This window comes from Rhineura floridana, chromosome 22 (assembly GCF_030035675.1).
Source record: "Rhineura floridana isolate rRhiFlo1 chromosome 22, rRhiFlo1.hap2, whole genome shotgun sequence".
In the NCBI taxonomy this organism is placed as follows: domain Eukaryota; kingdom Metazoa; phylum Chordata; class Lepidosauria; order Squamata; family Rhineuridae; genus Rhineura; species Rhineura floridana.
The window spans coordinates 2,780,226-2,801,652 of NC_084501.1; the positions used below are offsets into that span (position 1 = coordinate 2,780,226).

Genomic DNA, 21,427 nt, shown 5'->3' on the forward strand with positions numbered 1-21,427 from the left:
GGAAAGGAAGGAGCTAAAGGGCCCTTTCCCAGCATTCATGCTATGGAGGGAGAGGGGAAGGAACCCCTTTGCACCATTTGTTAGCAAGAAAGCGGGTGAGGTGTATGACAAGGGAGTTCTTAGGATCTGGGGCTATCCTGCAAAATATGCATAAAGCCCCCCCCCGGTCCAGGTTGAGCCCCCACATTTTCCTGCATCTCTTCCTAATTTAGAACACCAAAAGGGTCCCACTTGAAGATATGGAATGTTCCTTGCACTGAGACCGTCTTTATCCATGTGAACAGTCATAGTTTGCTGCAATCACATAGGACGTTTTGCTCTGTGGGTGCTTTTTCCGTGGTGGCGTTGCTCTCTGCTTGTGGGAAGCGATAATCTGGACTACAGGGGGAGGGTGTCAGTGTGGGAGGAGGAGACATGGTGACTCAGCAACTATGTCATTTGTGGGACCGGGCTGGGGGCCTTGTACGTCACGTCTGTTTTTGCAAACCTTGAAGAAGAGACGGCAACTCTTTGATATGTGAGCTTGATCGCGTGATCCCTCTCTTCCCCTTGCGCCATCCCTCCAAGTGGATCGCGGAAAGAGGAGGCTGCAGCACGGGGAAGAATAGTGGTATTCTCTCTGAGAATTCCTTGCCGCCGAAAGCTTGGCATGCAGGCCATGCCCAGCGATAGGCAAGTTGCCAGCTGTGTGCCAACCAAATGGCCAGGATGGCAACCTTCATTCTTCACTGGAGGGGGAGGGAAATGGCAGGCTCCAGTGGTGCCTTCTGGATTCCGTGGAGAGACGCCAGAGGGACGGGGCATCGTCTAGACCAGCCTGTCCCAACCTTTGGGTCCCCAGATGTTGCTGGACTACAATTCCCATCATCCCTGACCATTGGCCATGCTGGCTGGGGCTGATGGGAGTTGTAGTCCAACAACATCTGGGGACCCAAAGGTTGGGATAGGCTGGTCTAGATCAAGGAGCAGAAGGCAGGACTGGACTTTCTCAAAGAAAGGGGAGCCCTCGGCAAAGTGCTGTCCCATGGGGCCCCTCCCATCAGGATGCCCCCTGAGGATCAGTGGGAGTCTTGGTTGGGAGGGCTCAAGGCTGCATTTTTGTTTCTAACAATACCTCAGGTGTTGGTTGCTCTGAGGCATTGTGGTGAAAGGCAGGCCTTGCCCCACAAAAACATGGGAGCTGCTTTGTTGTACTTGTGGTGGCTGTTCCCACCTCCACCGCTTCCCTAAGCCAACGTAACTTCTGGGATATTGTCAGAAATAAGGACGGAGGCGGCAAGCTGACCGTCTTTCAGAAAAGAGCTGAAGGAAGGCTGTGCTGGAGCCCCAGAAGCATCCAGAGTTTGCACCCTACTGACACCAGGCCTGAGGGAACCCTTTCCCCATTGGTTTTTTTTTTTTTTTGGCTGAGGAACCTGCATATGTTGCAAAGGATTCTGGGGTGTGTTCTAGGTAGGGTTTCCTGCAATTACACTCCAATTACAGTTAAGTTATTTTTAAAAAAGACTAGAGTGCCTGCAAGGTGCTGGCCTTGGCTGCTGCACACCTAAGTCACCTAAAACAACATTAAAAATAAACACACCCACAGAGGTAGTAGAATAGTTCTTTTTATCCATAAGATAAAATGATCTATAAAATTATCCGTAAGATAAAATGATGTTTTAAAGTGTTTTAAAACTGGGAGAGCCAGTGTGGTGCAGTGGTTAAGGTGTTGGACTACAACCTGGGAGACCAGGGTTCGAATCCCCACACAGCCATGAAGCCCGCTGGGTGACCTTGGGCCAGCCACTGCCTCAGCCTCATGAACACCTTCTTCACAGGGTTGCCATAAGTCGGAATCGACTTGAAGGCAGTACCTTTACATTTAAAGTGTTTTTAGTGTTTCTGTTTGCCGCCCTGGGCTCCTGCTGGAAGGAAGGAAGGGGTATAAATAAAATAATAAATAAATAAATAAAATAATAAGATAGCAGTGATGGTCTCTCTGCAGGTAAGGGAGGCCGGGTGGGAGGCAGAGGCCACCGCTCAGATGTTTGTGCGTCAAACCAAGTGCAACCCACCCACCCCACTCACACTCAGCCAGCCAGCGCCATCTCTCTCAGCCACCTGTCGGACCCTGCCCTGCCACCAACTAAGGGACACCCTCACGAGTAAACATTTTCCCCTGGGGTGCAAAAAAGTAAAAACACTGCAAATGCAGCAAAGTAGCCAGGGAGGGTGGCAGCGGACACTTTGTGCACCCGTTTTCTCCTCTCCACCCCCGTCTCGCTCTCCACCTCCTCCCTCGTTGCCTCCTAAACAGTCACAGAGCACAAGGGAAGAGCGATGCTGCGCAGAAGCCCAGTTTGAGGCACGTGATTTTCATCCACAAACCAGAGGAGCAGAAGACTTCCCCTGCTCCCTCCCCCAATAACCCAAAAGTAATGTTGGAAACATTACAATTACTCCTCAAAAGTAATAAAATTATTCCTTGTTCTATTACAGTCAGATGTAAAGAAATTGCCCACTTGTTCCTCAGAAAAGTACTAAATTACAAGTAATTCATTTTTTGTAACTAGTTGCTTCCAAGCTCTGGGTGAGCTTGTCTTGTGTTTCAAGGCAGCTTGCCCACCATGTCTGACCCTTGATAAGCTGCTGAGGAACTCCAGAGATTCCCTGGAATGAATTTTGGGAAACCACCTGCTTTCTGGACTAATACAGCCTTCACCAACCTGGTGCCCTCCAAATGTCATTAGCCCCATCCAGCATGGCAATTTTAGACTAAGTGCTGGCTGGCAAGGGTGTAGTCATCCAGGGTCTCGGGAGGTCTTAGACCCCTTACTTTTTTGAGAGCCAGGTCACAGCAGGGTTCCTATGTCTTCAGCATCCCATGAGCCAATCAGCGTGGAAGGGGAGTGTGTTAGCCACTGAGAAGAGTCTTCTAACTTGCTTCCTTGTTGTTTTCTGCTGGTTGGAGCTGATCAGAGTGAAAAGACTTTCTATTAGTTTCTATTTCGAAAAGCCAAATTGCAGAGAGTGAGAATTCTGTAACTGCAGAAGAGACAGTGAATCCTGATGATAGCATCCCAAATGCAGCATCCAGCAGTTTGGTGGCAGCAGGAGATAAAAGTGTAGATACTGAGTTCAGAAATTCAAGCAATATCTCTGACAGTGAGAAAGGACAGTCAAATGGTAGAAAGCAGTATTCAAGCCTAGCCAGGTTATTCTTAGATGGTTGTATAATCTTAGAATGGGCATGGCTGTGACTATTATGCAGGGACCCTGCACTTCTGAATTTGCCACTACCTACTGGCTGGGGTTAATGGGAACCAGAGTCCAGCAACATCTGGAGGGCACCAGGTTGCTGAAGACTGGACTGATATAAAGCAAGAGACAGGTGCCTGCCCCACAGAGCATGCAACATAAATTTGTGGTAGGGAGAGGGAAGAGAATGAGAGGCAACAACCAAGCCGCTGGTAGCCATTCCCCTGATCTCCTAACCAAGGGGCAGCCAACATGCCCCCCCAAGATGTTGTTGGGCTTTGACTCCCGTCGGTGTCAGCCAGCGTGGCCAGCGGTCAGGAGCGATGGAAGCTGGTGCCCAGCAACACCCGAGGAACACCATGTTGGCTACCTCCGCCCTAGTTATGATATTGGAAGCATGTTGTGGGTTTGCACACACCCTTCCCCTCTGACACATGAATTCCCTCCTCTCTCCTCTCCCAAAGCAAGCTATTCCAACCTGGGGGCTCTTCTCTTAACCAGGACTTGGTTTTGCAGATCCGGGTCTCAGGGCAATTCTAGTGAGCATTAACTGGAGGACTAGGAACGTTACGTCTGCACCAGCCCAAGAAAAGAGTGACAAGAGGGCATGTGCTTTGCAAGCAGGAATGGCCTCTCAAGCAGATCTCAACTCAGAAATAATAAACCATCCTGACCACTCCTATACACCTCATGCAATGCACTCTGCATATACTCAGAGGCACCTTCTCCTACAAACCAAGTTTTTGGCTTCAGCTGTGCCAATGGACTTGTTTGACAGAGCTTGGAAAAGTTACTTTTTTTTAACTACAACTCCCATCAGCCCCAGCCAGCATGGCCACTGGATTGGGCTGATGGGAGTTTTAGTTCAGAAAAGTAACTTTTCCAAGCTCTGTGTTTGCACATCACTAAACCATAGTTAATATGAACAGTGAATGGTTTAATGTGAATGTCCAGCATACTTGTGCACACAGCTGAAATCCCAGGCACTTTTCTCTTTTCCTGCTGCAGGTTTGGCCTAGTGCTACGTCTGAACCTGGGCTCACTGGTTTTTTCTGCTAAGAACAAACCTTGGTTACTGATTGTGGCTTATTTGGCAAGAAACAAACCATGAGCTCCGGCTCAGGTGTAATGCTAAGCCAGACCATGACTTGCTTCCCAGCAGCAGCAAGAGCAGGGGAGAAGCAGAGCGCCTGCGATTCCAGTAGCCCGCACCAGCAAGCTGTATGTTCACATTCAAACCATACTTTATTTTGAGCTACTGTTAGGGCTCATCCAGACGACTGCAAAACGTGTGACACGCCCGCTATGTGTGTTCATTATTTTTCGGTTGTCCAAATGACGTCTCACACTGTTACGCATTTTTGCGGGTTAAATCCGCTCCTTGCAATACCGGCAAAAATGCGATTTGCTGTTTAAAATCGGGAATCATCCGCTGTGCCTTCAGGAGTTAGGATGCAATACTGTGGACTTTACAGCTGATGGGCGGTTCTTGGGTGTTTCCCCTTGCCCCTTCTCCTCATTCCAGACAATCACGTATCTGCACTTTTGCGCATGTGTGAGAATAAGCCTGGGAAAATTGAACCAATCATCGCAATGGTGGGGTGTTGTGGGGGGGGTCTGCAACTACTGCGCAGATGCATTTTATTTTTTGCCAGCCTGCAAACTGGGCGGCCGCTCTGGGTGAGATCTGCAATGCACAGCAAGCGAGAAAGGGGGGATGGTCGGTTTCAGCCTGCCTCCAGAAAGCTTTGTCAATTTCATTGTACTTGCTGGGGGGTTTGCTTCAAATCAGAAAAGCATACATTCCTTTAAGTGTAATGTCACAAATGCAAACAAGAAAAGGGCTTCTGGTCGGTTTCAAGCCTGCTGGAAAGCTTTGTCCATTTCATTCTGGGTGGGAAGGAAAGGGAGAAATACAAACAAGGCAGGCGTGAAACCGACCAGCAGCCTTTCCTTCAGAGGCGAGAACTCCTTTACAGCCATATTGTGCTTCGTTGCAAAGGGGGAGAGGAGCATACATAATTTTTTTGCTGACCAATTGGTTGATAGGGGGAGGTTTTAGAGGCGGAGCGTGGAAAAAGCAAAAAGAATGTAGGGGTCTTACCACTGTGGGTGCGGGTGCAAAAAAGCGTTTTTTTTTTAATTAGGAAAGAGCGAACTAAAAGGCAAAGTGAAGACTATCAGATGACAAACCGAATATGGAAACCGTGGATTATCCCTCTCCGTTTGGATAAGCCCTTAGAGTGATGGGTGAAGCAAGCCACTGAAAGATGGGTCCCAGGGTAGAGCTTGGCTCCCTTGAAGCCCCACCTGTTTGGCCTCCAGCTGAAAGGACCCATTCAAAAACATGATGCTTGGCTTTCTGATTTAGTTGATGAATTTGAGCACCCAGTTTACTTGTTTCCTTTCTCATGCCTCCTCTGTTTTCCCCTTCCAGCTTGCAATGTTACCATTCACAACCGCTGTAAAGATACCCTGCCCAACTGCACCAAAGTCAAGCAGAAGGTGAGTTTGTGTATATGTGTGTGTGTGTGTGTGAGAGAGAGAGAGAGAGAGAGAGAGATGGGAATTCTGGTGGCAGTGAGTGAGAGGAGGGTGAGAATCATAGAATCGTAGAGTTGGAAGGGGCCTTTAAGGCCATCGAGTCCAACCCCCTGCTCAATGCAGGAATCCAAATCAAAGCATTCCTGACAGATGCCTGTCCAGCTTCCTCTTGCACGCCTCAAGTGTTGGAGAGCCCACTACCTCTCTAGGGAATTGGTCACACTGTCATACAGCTCTAACAGTTAGGAAGTTTTTCCTCATGTTCAGCCGAAATCTGGCTTCCTGTCACTTGAGCCCATTATTCCGTGTCCTGCACTCTGAGAAGAGGTCATGGAGAGAATGAGAGAGATAAGTATTACTAAACCCTTCCTTCTACGCGACAGGTCATGAGGATTTAGCTATCTGTTTAAAAAACTTCCTCAAGTCTCTAGCCCTTATAGTTGCAGGGAAAGACTTGCCGTCACATGGGCAATGAAATTTCACAACAGAAATTGAACAGGAAACTCTTGTAGTTGAGGGCTGAGGCTTCCTCGCCATGTCAAAATGATAGCTGAGGTCCTCATGTTTTGCGAGAGGATGGAATATAAATAAGTTTACAAATAAATAAGTTCCCTGCCCTTTTCCCGTTGTCCAGGAAAGCAGCATGCATTCACAAAATAATAACCCAGCAAAGGCAGCTTTTGCAAAATGTATCCAGGTTTGCAGGATTTGGTTTTCCTTGGTGCAGAATGTGAGCATTATAGTCTGGTTTACACTACCTGCTCTGCAGAACCTAGGAAAGCCAGTCCCTGCTTGAAGGGAGGGTTCCATCTACCGTGCAAGGACAAGATGAGGCTGGAGGGGAGAGGCTGAGAGGTGGGCAGGGGATAGGGGAGAACTTCCTGTATCACTGGTCGTGATGACTGGTGCAATCCCAGGACCAATTTTAAGTGCTAGTTTTGACCTTTAATGCCCTGAATCAGCCTTCGCCAACATGGTGCCCTCTAGATGATTTGGACTGTAACTTCCATCATCGCCAGTCAGTACAGCTCTGCTGCCATCAGCCACAGCATCATACAGTTGTGCTGGCTGGGGCTGATGGGAATTGTAGTCCAAAAATCTGGAGGGCATCAGGTTGGCAAAGGCTTCCCTAAATAGCTTGAGGCCAAGTTAGGGATGGAGGAGAAATTTGTTTGGTCCGCTTTTCACAGCAGATGAACCTGATCCGACATTCCCACACAGTTGCTGCCGGATCCAAATGCCTCGTTAGATTACACACTTCTCTGAATTTTGCAGTGAAGTTTTGGTGTGAAAAAATGGACATAAAAATGTTTATTTTTACGCAAAAGATGTGTACAAAATGTGTATTTTACAGATGATTACAAGCTCATATTTTACCTTTTAAAAGTGTGCATTTGATATAAAAAGTATATGCAATTTAAATATCATTTTTTCAAAAAAAATGTACGAAATGGGGTGGCGCAGTTCTATGACTTAGCACCATTGAGAGTGAAATGGGATGGAATTAGTTGCTCAGTCCATCCCTAGGTTAAGCTGAAGGACCACCTGTACCCATGTGACTCTACCCATGCTTTGAGATTGGTGTCGGTGGCTGTGATCATTGGCCCACCTTTAAGATCAGTCAGGCTGCTGGGCACTAGGGACAGAGCCTTCTCAGTAGTGGCCCCTGTGTAATGGAACTCCCTCCCAAAAGATGTACAGTTGGCCGTTTCAATTGTAGTATTCAGAAAGACATTTAAAAGCCCACCTGTTTCAGCTGGGTGTTAACCAATGTGTGCATTGAACATGCTGCTGTTTTATTGTTTTTCTGCTGTGACTTTTGAAATAGTTTTCTACTGGTTTTATATTCTAATGTGGTAGTATTGTTTTAATTTGGAAAACTTTATTGTGGCATATTGCATTGTCTTACTGTTGTGTTTTGTGGTTATATTGCCGTCCACTGCTTCAGGTGTGCATGGCCTGGAAAGGCGGCTGATAAATATTTCAGATGAATAAATAAGAGCATTTGAGAATCTACTCATGGTAATGGCGCTTTAAGAGACTAAATACAAAATACAAAGGTGGGGACAGTAATTTAACAAATACAGGTACCACAAATTAGAGGCAGTTGCAGTCTACGGTGCTAGAATTCCTGGTCCAGAGAGGACCACTTGAAAAGCAGATGGAAGATACTTCAAAGCCACCCCCTTCTCCTTTATCAGAGCTTTACTGCAATAGCCCAAGTGGCTGTTCATTACTTTCTCTCTCTCTCGCCTCACCTTTCCCCCACCCCCTTGCAGCAGCAAAAAGCAGCCCTGCTGAAGAACAGTTCAGCCCTGCAAACAGTGTCTCTGCGAAACAAAAGTGAGTGGTGCTGTCAATCCTCCACCAGCGGCCTGGAGGAGATGTGGGGGAGGCGGTGGAGTGGGGGGTCAGCCATGGGAAGCCGTTCTCCTGGGCTAAAGAAACGGGCTGAGGCACTGCTGAGGCGAGGGCAGCAGAGGCCTTGGGAGAGACTCATTCTGAGTTCCTTTTCCCAGCTGTAGAGGCAGGGGTGGGCTGGGTTTAATCTGAGGCAGCCCTTACAAAAGCTTAGCCCTGAAACCACTTTTTGGCAGCTCTGAAAATAGTGGGTGCTTCTGAGCACGTGAAGAATGCTTTTCTGTCTTAACCGCCTCTCTGAGATATTTTCTGTATGTGGAGGGGAAAGAGGTGTGGCCTCCAGGCTGGCCTGAGCCCCAGCACCTTTTCTTTGCTTGCAGAAACATTGCGGGGGAGGGGCATTTGCTGCCTGAGCTGCATGCTGCAGCTGTGCTCTGATAGGACAAAAGTCTGCCTTACAATTCTTATCATGCCCTGTTATTATTTTAAACCTCTAGCGGCCACCAGGGAGCGCCCCAATTCTGCCATCTACCCCTCTGAGAGCTTCCGCCTGCTGGGGGCCCGCCGGGGTCGTCCCACTTTGTCCCTTTCCAAAAGTGTCTCCACTACAAACATTGCAGGGTAAGTTAAAAGAATGATGGGGAGGATGAATCTCTAGAACAGGGTTTGCTGTCTTCCCTCTCCCTTGTGTGCCCAAATTTATGCTGCACGCTCTACAGGGCAGGCACCCGTCGCTTGGCTTCTGCTAGTCCAGACTTCGCCAACCTGGTGCCTTCAAGATGTGGTTGGATCCCCAACGCCTGCCAGCCCCGGCCATCATGATGGGAGTTGGAGCCCAGCAACATCTGGGGGGCCCCCACAGGCTCCCCACCCTTCCTCGAGAAACAGTCTCGAAATGTGAACCCCTTTGCGATGGAGAGTATCGGTGTGTGGCTTGTCAGATGTACCAGGGAAGACCTGGGGCCATATCCTTGCCCAGTCCATGAAACTTACTAGTGTCAGTAGGATATGAGTCTTGGGCAATCTCTCTCTCTGTCTCAGCCTAAACTACCTCAAAAGAAGGTGTGGAACCCTGGGTAATACGTTGGTTGAATTTGTTTTTCCTCTTCCCTTCCAGGACCTTCAATGATGAATCTCCCCTTGGCATCCGGAGGATCCTTTCCCAGTCCACCGATTCCCTGAACATGCGCAATCGAACACTCTCGGTAGAGTCCCTCATTGACGAAGGTGAGGTGGGAAGTATGAATCAATGACATTTTATGCCACTAATCTGTGAGCACACACAAAACGCTGGGTGTGTTTAAAATGAATTAGAACTGGCTGGTTGAAATAATGGCTGGGGGGGACGGACTGGGTATTTTCCTTCCTGATGGGGAGGGATCTATTTTGTAAGGATGTTGAGTGTTCTTCATCCTTGGGTCCTCAGATGTTGTTAGACTACAACTTCCATCGTCCCCAGGCAGTGGCCATGGATGATGGGAGTTGTAGTGCAACAACATCTGAGGCCCCAAGGCTGAAGAATACTGAGAGGAAGCATTAGTGCTGTAATGGAGGGGGGGATGATCAGGTAATGACCTGGAAGGTTTCCTGGGTAATGGTTGGGGAGAACAGAATGAAAGATTTCAGAGGCCGTAGTTATAGGAATATGGTGTGTCCAAATATTATTTTCCTACTTTTGTTTTCACATTAGCTAAACTGAATATCACCATCAGGTTCCTGGCACCAGCGCTAACCTATGTCAGTATTTTACAAATATCTGTGGCTGCTTTATTTCCCCTTGCTTCCAAATCCTCAGGTTGCCAGCAGAGATCAAAAGAGTCTTGTTCATTCACCCTGAAATGCAGGGGGCATAACTCAGCCAGTGAGGTGCTAGGCTGCCACCATGCACCTCCCGCCAAAGTGCAGGAAGATAGACTCCAAAACACTTGCATTACTGAGACAGGTATCCCTAGAAAATTGCCAGTCTAGGCACTTGTCTGATTTGTCTCCGTGGCTGAGCTGGCTCTTTGTGCCAGTTATTGTTAACCGATCAGAGTGCACAGTGTTTCTGGATGAAGTCAGGGGAACTGGAAACCCTGTCCAGGGTCTCTTTGTGGCTTGCATCTGAGCCACAGAGGACCTGGGTTCAAAGACCACAACCCCAAATGTACTTGTCTGTGTGTATGTTGTCGGTGGATAGTTCCAAATGTGCCTTGGCTCTGCATGCAACCATGGCTCGGTGGTTGGCTTTTGTCCTTCCTCCTTCATCAATGACGTTTCTGCACACACACATGCTTGCACACACACACACTCCCTTTCTCTTCTTCCTCCAGGAGCTGAAGTCATATATAACCAGTTGATGAGCGACTTTGAGGCAGGCGAGAAGGATTTTGAAGCTGATTCCTGGAGTCTGGCAGTCGACAATAACTTCTTGCAACAACACAAAAAGGAGGTCATGAAGCGCCAAGATGTCATCTATGGTGAGAATCTGTGGCTTCACCACCTTCCCTCCCTTCGCCCCACCTGCCTGGAATTTCTGAATGGAGTAGGGCCTCGCAACCTTCACCTTATGGGGAAAAGCCAGCCAGCCCATCTCTTCCCAGCAGCGGACAGTCAAAAAGAGACGTGAAATGTTGTCATTGCATGAGTGGCAACTTCCAGAGAGGGAGCAGGATGAGTCTGCTGCAATAAAGCCAAGGGAGCCTTGAAGTACCTTACGGACTAACAAATTTATGACGGGATGAGATCTGAAGCACATGCTTAACATATCATTTAGCTCTTAAGCTCACAGCTGTGAGGGACTTGCAATACCACTCCTTCCTTCCTTCCTTTGAGGGACTCCCTGGTAGAATTGCAATACACAGCTTGTGAAACTTAAGCTTTGCCTGGTTTTGATAAACCCATTAGCAGTGAGGCATGCAGAAATTTTTTGGACCCCCCTTGATGGTGTCCCAAACTCTGCTCCCTCCCCAATGAGAGATTCAGTGCCCTGAGTGGTGTTTCTACCATTTTGATTTTGGGGCAGGGTTTGTTGACTAGAACAGTAAACCTGAATGGGGATTAGTGCTCCCATCAAGGCCTGTGATACCATGAAGATGTGAGCTGTGTCCGACCCAGAGACGGAGGAATCAGCCTGAGACGAGGGGATGTCTTTTTCTCGTTTTATTAGCGTTATGGTTACATCCAAAGCGGTGCGCTTCATATACCTGTCTACCCTGACTCACTACTTTCCTAGCTAAGCAGTCTCTGCAGCGTATGGGGAGAGTTGACTCAACACTAGAGTCTTGGTAGGCACCTGCTTAAGTAGGGAAGGTCTTTGCGTGTAAACGACGGCTCCGATGGAGTTCCACCCTCTGAAATTCTCTCTTCTCTTGCCTCCTCGTGCGGGGCAAAGGAGGGGAGCCTCCGACAGCCCACCTGGCAGCGGGGCTTCACTAGGTGACAGCACGGGCTCTAAAAGTGAGATGCTGATTGGCTGGGAAGCAATTGAAGTGCCTGGCAGGGATTTCTGCACGGGGGTGGATGGTGCAAGCAAAAGGTCACTTCCCAACGGGCCAGGCGGGGGTCTCGCAGGCGGGGCTGGAACTTTCTCGCCATGGGAGTCTGCGGACTGCCAGAACCCTTCCCACTTGTGTCCCTTCCTCCAACGCCCCAAGGAACCTCATCCTCATCTGACTCCTCTCCCTGATCTAACTCCCTGCGCCTGGGGTGCAACAAGCTGAGTGAAACATTTAGAAGAACATGTGGCACTGTCCTCTTGGGATTGCACTACTTCAGAATCCAGGGGTCGAACTGGAATATTTGAATGCTGCTCAGTGCAAAAATATGGAAATCTCCCTGCATGTAGGAAACTAGCACATCAAGGAGAAGACAAACTTAGAATCCTTCCTAATTACATGCTAGTTTTCTGCATGTAGGGAGATGTCATTTTTTTATATGGGGGAGCATTCAGCTCCATCTGCATTCTGAAGCGATTCAGTCCCAGGAAAGAAGTTATTCCATTCTCACTCACTCACTCACTCACTCATGTGCGCACACACACACCCTACCTACCTCACCCATTCTGTTTTGGCTCCCATCCTAGTCCAAACTCTTTCACTTCTTCCCTTTCTCCACCTCCGTTCCCCGCAGAGTTGATCCAGACAGAGCTCCACCATGTGCAGACGCTGAAGATCATGACCAACCTCTTCCGCAAGGGCATGCTGGAGGACCTCCAGATGGATGATGCCCTGGTGCAGAGCATGTTCCCCTGCGTGGACGAGCTCAGCGAGATCCATGACCGCTTCCTCATCCAGCTCCTGGAGCGCCGCAAGGAATCGCTGGCTACCGACAGCAACAAGAACTTTGTCATCAACCGGCTGGGAGACATCCTCATCCAGCAGGTCCGGCCACCGTTCCGGCTGCCCCCGCAGATTGGGGGTGCATGGGATGGGGGGATGGCCTGGAGGGGAGCACAGATGGGACAGCCGCTCTTGTCTCTCTCCTCTCCTGCCCAGCGATAGATTAGGCACCTGGGAAGCTGCCTTGTACTGAGTCAGACCATTGGTCCATCTGGTTCAGTATTGTCTACACTGGCTGGCAGCTGCTCTCCAGGGCTTCACACAAAGAGTCTTTTCCCAGCCTAACCTGGAGATGCTGAGGATAAAACGTGGGTCCTCGTGCAGGCAAAGCACATGCTCTGCCACGTAGCTGCAGCCCTTTCTCCTTCTGCGACCTCACGCCTGCGCTTCTGCCTTTCAGTTTTCGGGCAGCAGCGCTGAGCAAATGAAGAAGGCCTACTCTGAGTTCTGCAGCCGCCACGGCAAGGCTGTGAAGCTTTACAAAGAGCTCTTTGCCCGGGACAAGCGGTTCCAGCAATTCATCCGGGTAACGCAGTTGCTCCTTCACCTTCTCCCCTCTCCCTAGTCCCTTGCCACTGGGCACGTCTGGCTTCCAATGAGCTGCAGGGATCAAAGAGGAAACGATCGCTGGAGGCCTTCAAAAGGCAGCTGGACAGCCATCTGTCGGGAATGCTTTGATTTGGATTCTTGCATTGCGCGGGGGGTTGGACTTCATGGCCTTATAGGCCCCTTCCAACTCTTCTCTTCTATGATTCTCTGATGGAGATGAGCCAGTGCTGGGCACAAGGTGGAGCTTGCCTAGAGTGGACTCTGCTTCACCCCTTATACCCTTTGGGCAAAGGTGGTCGGGGGGGGGCATATCAGCAGCAGGCAGAACCAAAGACCAGAGTGCACACGTGTGCACACTCACCACTCACCCACCCACGGGGGTTTAGCTTGCTTCACTTACATGCTGCACAGTCTGAAAGGGGCTCTAGTTGACAGAAGGTTCATTAAGGGGATGTCTTGGGTGGGCAGAGTGTTCTGGATGAGGCATGCTTTGATGGTTCAGCATAGAAAGCTCCAGAAAGAGCTTCATCTGCAGCAAACCTGGACAGTTGCTTCAGCAAGACTGAGCCTTAAATGCGGCTGCAGCTCAGCTCCACCCGCAGCAGGAGAAGCTACTTTGGTTGAAGGGGCCTTGCCTGGTCAGCCACTGTTGACTTCTACGGCACAGGGGAGACACTGGTTCTGTTGGAGCTTCTAGAGTCCAACACAACCCGCTCATGCTAGAGGTGTTAGCAGAACGGCCTGCTCCTCCCGTGCTGTAGCTGTCCAGGGCAGTGGCTACCATCCTGGCGGCCTCTGCAGAAAGTTCCCTGTGACCCTCTGAGTCCCCCCCCTCTCCCTCCCTCCCTCCCTCTCCCTCTCTCCCTCCCTCCCTCCCTCTCCCTCTCTCCCTCCCTCTCCCTCTCTCCCTCTCTCTCTCACACCCCCAAAGAAGGGAAAAGTGACCCCAAGGCTCACACCTGTTCTGAAACATAACCCTTTTGTTCATCTCTGCCACTTCCTTCAGAGGCTGACACGGTCAACAGTGCTAAGGCGGCATGGGGTACAAGAATGCATCCTCCTGGTGACCCAGCGCATCACCAAATATCCTGGGCTTATTGACCGAATCCTGCACAACTCCAAAGGTACCAGAGGATGGGGTGGCTTTTCAACATAGAGGCAACAACTGTTTATTTCAGGTTAATCATCCATCATCAGTGAATGCCTACAATATTAGTTTTTTAAAACATTGCTAAAGCCTGGTTGCGGATATTGCCATAAGGAGTCCTCTTTCTAATATTGAAGGAATATTGACTATTCATTCAAGAACCTTTGTATCATATTTAAATTGCCTGCACAAAAATTGAATCATAGCCAATAGTGCATTTGTCACCATCACACGCCCATCTCTTAGTACCCTTCTACCAAAGGCGGAATTGTACAAGGCTTCCAGGGCTTAACAAATTAATATTTGGCCGTAGTTAGCAAGCTGATAACCATTCTAATATTACCTTGATGAACTAGACTCCTTCCATCACTCAGTTAAGCCATTTGGGGAAGATAAGGTACTATTCCCTTTCAGCGTCTGTTGTATTGGTTTTTCCACCTCTCACCAAAATTGTCTAGTAACGACGTTACGGCCCTCCCAAAAGTGGATGAAGTCTGGTCCACCTTTGGGGCCAAGGAGCCTCGAGTGGGTGCGTCTGAGGGGCACAGGACTGGGAGAACCAAAAGGCGGCAGCAGAGGAGCTCTGGTGTGTTCAGTTCTGGGCAGAGGTCGATTGGAAGAGGGTTTGAGGGGCTTTGGATCTGCAAGGGGCGACATGCCTTGTCGGCAGACCCAAGGCCAAGCCACTGTTTTGATTGTGGTATCCCCACTTCCCTTTTCCCCAGGGAACGAAGTGGATCAGCAGGATCTGAGCACCGCCCTAACTCTGATCAAGGACCTCATTTCCACCATCGACCAGGAGGTGCATGATTACGAGAAGAATGCGCGGCTGCAGGAGATCTACGGGCGGTTGGATGGGCGCACCAAGGCCCACCTGCCCCGGGAGCGGGGCTCCTTCTGCAAGGAGGAGATGCTGCGGCGCAAGCTGGTGCACGACGGCTGCATGCTCTGGAAGACGGCCACTGGCCGCTTCAAAGGTGGGCAGGGCCTCTCGTCTTCGCAGCTCACTGTTGCCCTCTAGTGCTCTCCCTGACTGAGAAAAGAAACCCTCGTTCTGAACATGTTTATTTTATTTATTATTTATTTATTTAATTACATTTTTAAACCGCCCTATAGCAACAAGCTCTCAGGGCGGTGTACAACAAGATAAAACACAATTAAAATACGAACAAGTGTGGATTATAAAACATATTTAAAAACAAAATTAAAATACAAATTAAAAATAAAAATTTACCGCACAATCATAACCATTTCTACTCAAAAGTAAATTCTATTGAATTAAATGGGTTTTAACAAGTTGCATGTACACTTTTAAATTTTCTGCACAAAAATTATTTGAAAGATAAAATGTATAATATATTTTTGCAAGTAATTTAAAAAACCGTGAATGTATACTTTTATTATAATCATAACTGAAACTGTTTACACTAAACAATTGCCTACCAAGATCCTGCTGTGATTTTTTTTGTTCTACACCTCCTGACTGACACAAACAGAGAAAAGGGACTTTATAGCTGAAAGCTATAAACAGGAAACGACAACAGTTTCCTGGCCTTGCAATGGGTTCTAACTATTGCCTGTAGGTCAACAAATCCCTTGTCAATCACAATCTTGACTTCACTTATTGGCTACAAACCTGAAAGGGCGGGGATGAGAGCAGCCAGTTATGAGCTCATTTAACAGAAGTTGCAGAGAGTGGCAGCTGATCTTTCGGTGTATATCTCTTGCACCAGACCACCTAGAAACTTAAGTTTTTAAAAAAATGAAAGCTGAGTTATTCACTGCATTTATGTATTGGCTTTCAGCCAACCCACTCAAGGCAGTTCACTTGTTGTTATGTGCCTTCACGTTGATTACGGCTTATGGTGACCCTATGAGTCAGCGACCTCCAAGAGCATCTGTCGTGAACCACCCTGTTCAGACCTTGTAAGTTCAGGTCTGTGGCTTCCTTTATGGAATCAGTCCATCTCTTGTTTGGTCTTCCTCTTTTTCTACTCCCTGCTGTTTTTCCCAGCATTATTGTCTTTTCTAGGGAATCATGTCTTCTCATGATGTGTCCAAAGTATGATAACCTCCGTTTCATCATTTTAGCTTCTAGTGATAGTTCTGGTTTAATTTGTTCTCACACCCAATTATTTGTCTTTTTTGCAGTCCTTTTTTGCGCAAAGCTCTCCTCCAACACCACATTTCAAATGAGTTGATTTTTCTCTTATCCGCCTTTTTCGCTGACCAACTTTCACATCCGTACATAGAGATCAGGAATACCATGGTCTGAATGATCCTGACTTTGGTGTTCAGTGATCCATCTTTGCATTTGGGGACCTTTTCTAGTTCTTTCAGTTCACAGTTTTAAAAAAATGTCTCACAGAGTAGTGGACATGATACGAAAGGGAGTTGGGAGGGTAGAGGAAAATAACCTGACTTTTATTCCGAGGGAGACAGTTCTGAGAGAGGATGAGCCAAGCTACAGCCAGGCTGACGAAGGGGGGCCTCGCTGTCTCCCCTCTCCCTCTGAGGCAGCACTTCTCAAGGGTCTTCCCTGTGGTAGGGGAGTGTGAAGGATTCGGCATGAGGCCTTCTGCATGCTGCGCAGGCACTCTGCCACTGAACCGTGACATGCACCCCTCAATCGTGTGGAACCGCCTTATACTGAATCACACTGCTAGTCCATCCTTCCCCAACCTGGTGCCCTCCTGATGTTGTTGGACTTCAGTTCCCATCAGCTGCAGGGAGCTGTAGTCCGCCAGTATCTGGAGGCTGCAGTTTTAAATCCTGCACCGAGGTGGACCAGATTCTGCAATCTGAATATATAAAGAAGCGCCTGAGATTGCTTTCCCCCCCTTCTCTCTTACCTTGTGTGTTGTGTCTTTTAAACTGTAAGCCTAAAAGCAGGGATTGTCTTATTGCTGATCTTTGTGAGCTGCTTTGGGAGTAAAAATGCTCTTAATTAAGTAAATGAGGCGTGTTTGCGTGCCAGGCTGTGTTGTTCAGCTGTTGCTCCCCCAGGACTGCCCGACATCTATGCCCCATGAAGCCAGACACATTCAGGCACATCTTCGTGGGGCACTGAAGCTCAGCACCTGGGAACATTGCTGAGCCCCCATCCTGTAGCTTCTGAGATCTCACCAGGCTGTCTCTGCAGTCTTGTGGACTAGAATCTTCCTTTCAAAAAAAAGATGAAAGCACGAGGTTCTTGGCATGCTGAATGCTGGCCCTGCTAATGAATTCCAGAACTGAGTCAAGCTTTAAAAATAGCCCTCCTTATGAGGTCTCCTGGTTTGTGTCACTATGAAAAATACGAAGAGTTGTTGCCACCCAACAACAATGGCTTTTCAGTCCCCGCAGCTCCTTGTTTCTCCCCTTTTCCCTAACAGATGTCCTGGCGCTTTTGATGACGGACGTTCTCATCTTCCTCCAGGAAAAAGATCAAAAGTACACCTTCCCCACCCTGGTGAGTGGCCTTCTCCTGACTGCGGCTCTTCCCTAGTATGAAAAGCCCGGGATCTCAAACTGGGCACTCTCGGGGTGGGAAGCAGGTGCCTTGCAGCCCGCCCAGCAGTAGCTGCCAATGTGGTGCAGTGGTTAGAGTGTGGGACTGGGACCTGGGAGAGCAGGGTTCGAATCCCCACTCAGCCATGAAGCTCACTGGGGGACCTTGGGCCAGTCACCATCTCGCGGCCTAAGCTGCCTCATAGGATGGTTGTGGGGATAAAATGGGCGAGGGGGAGAATTGTGTACACCACCTTGAGCTCCTTGGAGGAAAAGTGTGGGGTATAAATGTAATAATTATAATTATAATAACTGGCCAGAGGAGAGAACTTCGGGCTGCTCTCTGTTGTGCTTTGGTCACCCCCATTGCAGACTGTGACAGTGCAGCCTCCGACACAGCAAAGATCAGTCAGGCAAAGCTGAGGTAGCTAACCCCCAGTTTGGGGGGCCTAATCCAACTCCCCCAAGTCCCTTTCTCTGGCTCCACCATTTTGGCAGCAGTGGCAGAAAGAAAAAAGTAGACACAGCGCTGGGGTGCGCAGAGCCCATCGCCCTGATGGAGATTGAAATCATGTCTTGAGCAGAGAGGACGCAATAACCTCCCTCCTTAGCTGATCTGAATGGATCAGCCGAAGTGGGGAGGGTGTGTGTCTGCCTTTGTGTGTGTGTGTGAGAGAGAGAGAGAGAGACAGGTAGCCACACCCACCATTGGCATGCAGCCCCCCAAACTGGGCCACAAAGTGTTAACTACCCATGACCTGAGCCTACAGGCTTCTGAGCCTGGCCTGGGCGTGTCCCGGTGCAGTCTAAACTGCCCTCCAGAAGCTCCTCTCTCCATCCCCCCCACGCCTGCTACCAGCTTGCCTCTCATCCATGACATCTAGCCCTATGGCAAACGGACTGCTTTGTCTAGTCCAGGGTTGTGGTAGTGGGCATTGGCTTCTTCCTCCTCCACAGTGCCACGCTTCCTATGCACCCTGATAGTTTAGAACTGCCCACTTCCTGTTCCTGTATTTGTTTTAAATGTGTTCTTGCGCACTGCCTTGGACAGGGTTCTGCCTTGTAAAGGTGACTGGTTCACTTTAAAGTTTTTTTTAAAATCCGCATGAGAAGGAATGCATAGATGACTAAGGGTCAGTAACAAATTGTTACGAAAGCCAACTTGCAACGTGTACAAAAATGCAAAGAGAAAAAGCACGCGATGGGGAAAGAAAGGCTTCCCTTCCCTCAGCTTCACACACCCTCACGCACAGACACCTCTCTTGGTTAACACTGAGCTTGAACATTCAGGATGTCAAGCCTTGTGGCAAAAGGGAGGGATACATTCTTTCTTTTCTTCCCCTGTGGGGTAGGGGGAAATTTAGAGGCTTTGGGGAGCCGGAGTCTTAACCGCAAAAGCCGCGGTAGGAGGAGGGGCTGCCATGTTCCCCTAAAACACCTCACTTGTCACTGTGCTAGGTCATGACATCACGTTGTTCTGGAGGGAATGGTGCGCACTCCACTGGCAAACTGGGAGCTGCCATTTTTTTCTAGCCAAGCCTTTGCGTCATCCTAAGTGAGGCATTGTAGGGGCTGCTGGTAGTTTCAGCAACTACTTGTTCAAACCAGGCTGGGGGCAGGGAGGGAGGGAGGGAGGGAGGAGAAAACCCCCTGCCCCTGCTGTTCCCAGTAAGGTCCCACTCCCCCCCCCCCAAAATTACAGATTTTTTCCTACCCTCGGGGGGAAAAACCCTAAACTGGTGCTCGTATTTTGCATCCTGAGAATTGGGCCACACAAGTGGAAGGGGGATATTTTTGGCTTGTCATATATTAAGCCCCTCTGTGGCTAGGTGTTGTGCAACAAGCAAATGGAACAAGCTGGCAAGTCAGTACACTCTCAACATATTAAGCGTATAACAAGCTAACCCCACATTGTTGGGTTGCAAACCCCTGCTGGCCATTGGCTAAGTGTCCGTGAGGTGACAGAATAGCCCAGTATTCATCCAAGGAGGTGAACACCCGAGTGTTCTTGCGCTCGGGTCCTGCTTGCGGGCTTCCCCCAGGCACCTGGTTGGCCACTGTGAGAACAGGATGCTGGACTAGATGGGCCACTGGCCTGATCCAGCAGGCGCTTCTTATGTTCTTATGGTCTTAACACCTGCATTAGAATATTAAGCAATAGTGCAGCTTCTGAAAGGGGTGTGAAAGGTCTCCGCCTGGAAGAGAAAGAACAAAACCTGAGGTAGGGACCAGGGCCAAGAGAAAGTGTGTGCTAGAGGCAGGGAGGGTAGTGGACAGGGAAGGGATGTTCAGAGGAAAAAGGGCTTTGGCTAAGGGAGCAGCAGTTGAATTTCACACACGGAAGTAACCATCCTGCAGGCTAGCAATAATACTAATCATTCATTCATTAAGTGCCTAACTAATGTGATACTGTACAATACTAACAGAGTCATGGCTGTGCTAGGAAAGGAAAGGTTCCAGGTCATTTTCCAGGAGTATTGCATCTCCAGGCCCCACCTACAGATTGACTAATTAAGATAGATGATTGTTTTGATAAGGGTACAATGAACAGGAGGATAGCCAGGCTGGTATAGTAGTTAAGAGTGTTGAGCTTGGGAGACCAGAGGCCAAATCCCCTCTTGACCATGAAGCTTTGGCCAGTCCCTGCATCTTAAACTAACCTACTCACAGGGTTGTTGTGAGGTTAAAATTTGGAGAGAGGGGAAACCATGCATGCTGCTTTGAACTCCTTGGAGGAAAGGTGGGACATAAATGTAATAATAAATAGAAAAGTCAGAAACACTTTGATTTGCTTTCCCCTCCCAGGACAAGCCGGCTGTCATCTCTCTCCAAAACCTGATTGTACGAGACATCGCCAACCAAGAGAAGGGCATGTTCCTCATTAGCAACACCCCACCTGAGATGTATGAGGTGCATGCCGCCTCCCGCGATGAGCGCAACACCTGGATGAGGATCATCCAGCAGACTGTTCAGCTGTGAGTGCTATTGGTGCTTGGGGGAAGCCATGCAGTGGCTCCTTCTACCATCCCAGTCAGAGGCTCTTTGCGGGATGGATAGATCAGTCATTCTTTCAGCCAATTTATTGAGCCAATCAGCTGGCCTCTCAATAAAACATATACATCTGTTAACATATAAAATAATGTACAAGATTGTTGAACAGAGAGGAAAACATGGCCACATTTATCTGGATAAACATAGGAAGGTAGGAAGCTGCCTTATACTGAATCGGACCATTGCTCCATCTACCTCAGTATTGTCTGCACCGACTGGCAGGGGCTCTGCAGGGTATCAGGCAGGGACCTTTTCCCAGCCCTACCTGGAGATGCCGCTGGGGAATGAACCTGGCACTTCCTGCTTGCAGGGCAGATGCACTACTACTGAACTGTTGCCCTTCCCCTACATAAGGTTTTTACTCATATTTTCACTGCTCTCAACAGGAATTTAACTACTGTTTCTGTAATTATCTTATTTGTTATCAGAAGAAGAAAAACGTAATATTCACATGATCTTTCAGGATTCAAAGGGGGTCTGGATCAATCAACACTTTCCAGAGATCTCTATAAACGTCACAAAATAATAAGACGCATCTCACTGTTTCATTTTCTTCTGAAGCGCAGGGGCATCATCTGTCAGAGTAGGGCCTCCCCCTAAATCTCCCACCCAAAAAAGCTGAAGGTATCTATCACAATGAGGGGTGCAAGAGAGAATGCCCTCCTGCATTTGGGGGTAGATGAACTCTGCAAATATTTAGCTTGAGGTTTACAAGAACTGGGGTAAA

The 21,427-nt window shown here is 48.8% G+C and overlaps 1 protein-coding gene across 6 annotated transcripts in view; it reads left to right on the forward strand.

The window, feature by feature from the left end:
* The window catches only part of ARHGEF2 (Rho/Rac guanine nucleotide exchange factor 2), a 152,766-nt gene that overhangs the window by 116,483 nt on the left and 14,856 nt on the right, over positions 1–21,427 (forward strand). For all 6 annotated transcript variants that reach the window (XM_061606837.1, XM_061606843.1, XM_061606841.1 and 3 more), the window contains 11 exons: positions 5,678–5,745; positions 8,064–8,127; positions 8,643–8,766; positions 9,263–9,372; positions 10,458–10,604; positions 12,256–12,506; positions 12,865–12,990; positions 14,020–14,137; positions 14,886–15,137; positions 17,535–17,611; positions 20,455–20,624. In XM_061606837.1, coding sequence (XP_061462821.1) covers positions 5,678–5,745; positions 8,064–8,127; positions 8,643–8,766; positions 9,263–9,372; positions 10,458–10,604; positions 12,256–12,506; positions 12,865–12,990; positions 14,020–14,137; positions 14,886–15,137; positions 17,535–17,611; positions 20,455–20,624 — 1,507 coding nt within the window. The remainder of the gene's footprint in view (positions 1–5,677; positions 5,746–8,063; positions 8,128–8,642; positions 8,767–9,262; positions 9,373–10,457; positions 10,605–12,255; positions 12,507–12,864; positions 12,991–14,019; positions 14,138–14,885; positions 15,138–17,534; positions 17,612–20,454; positions 20,625–21,427) is intronic.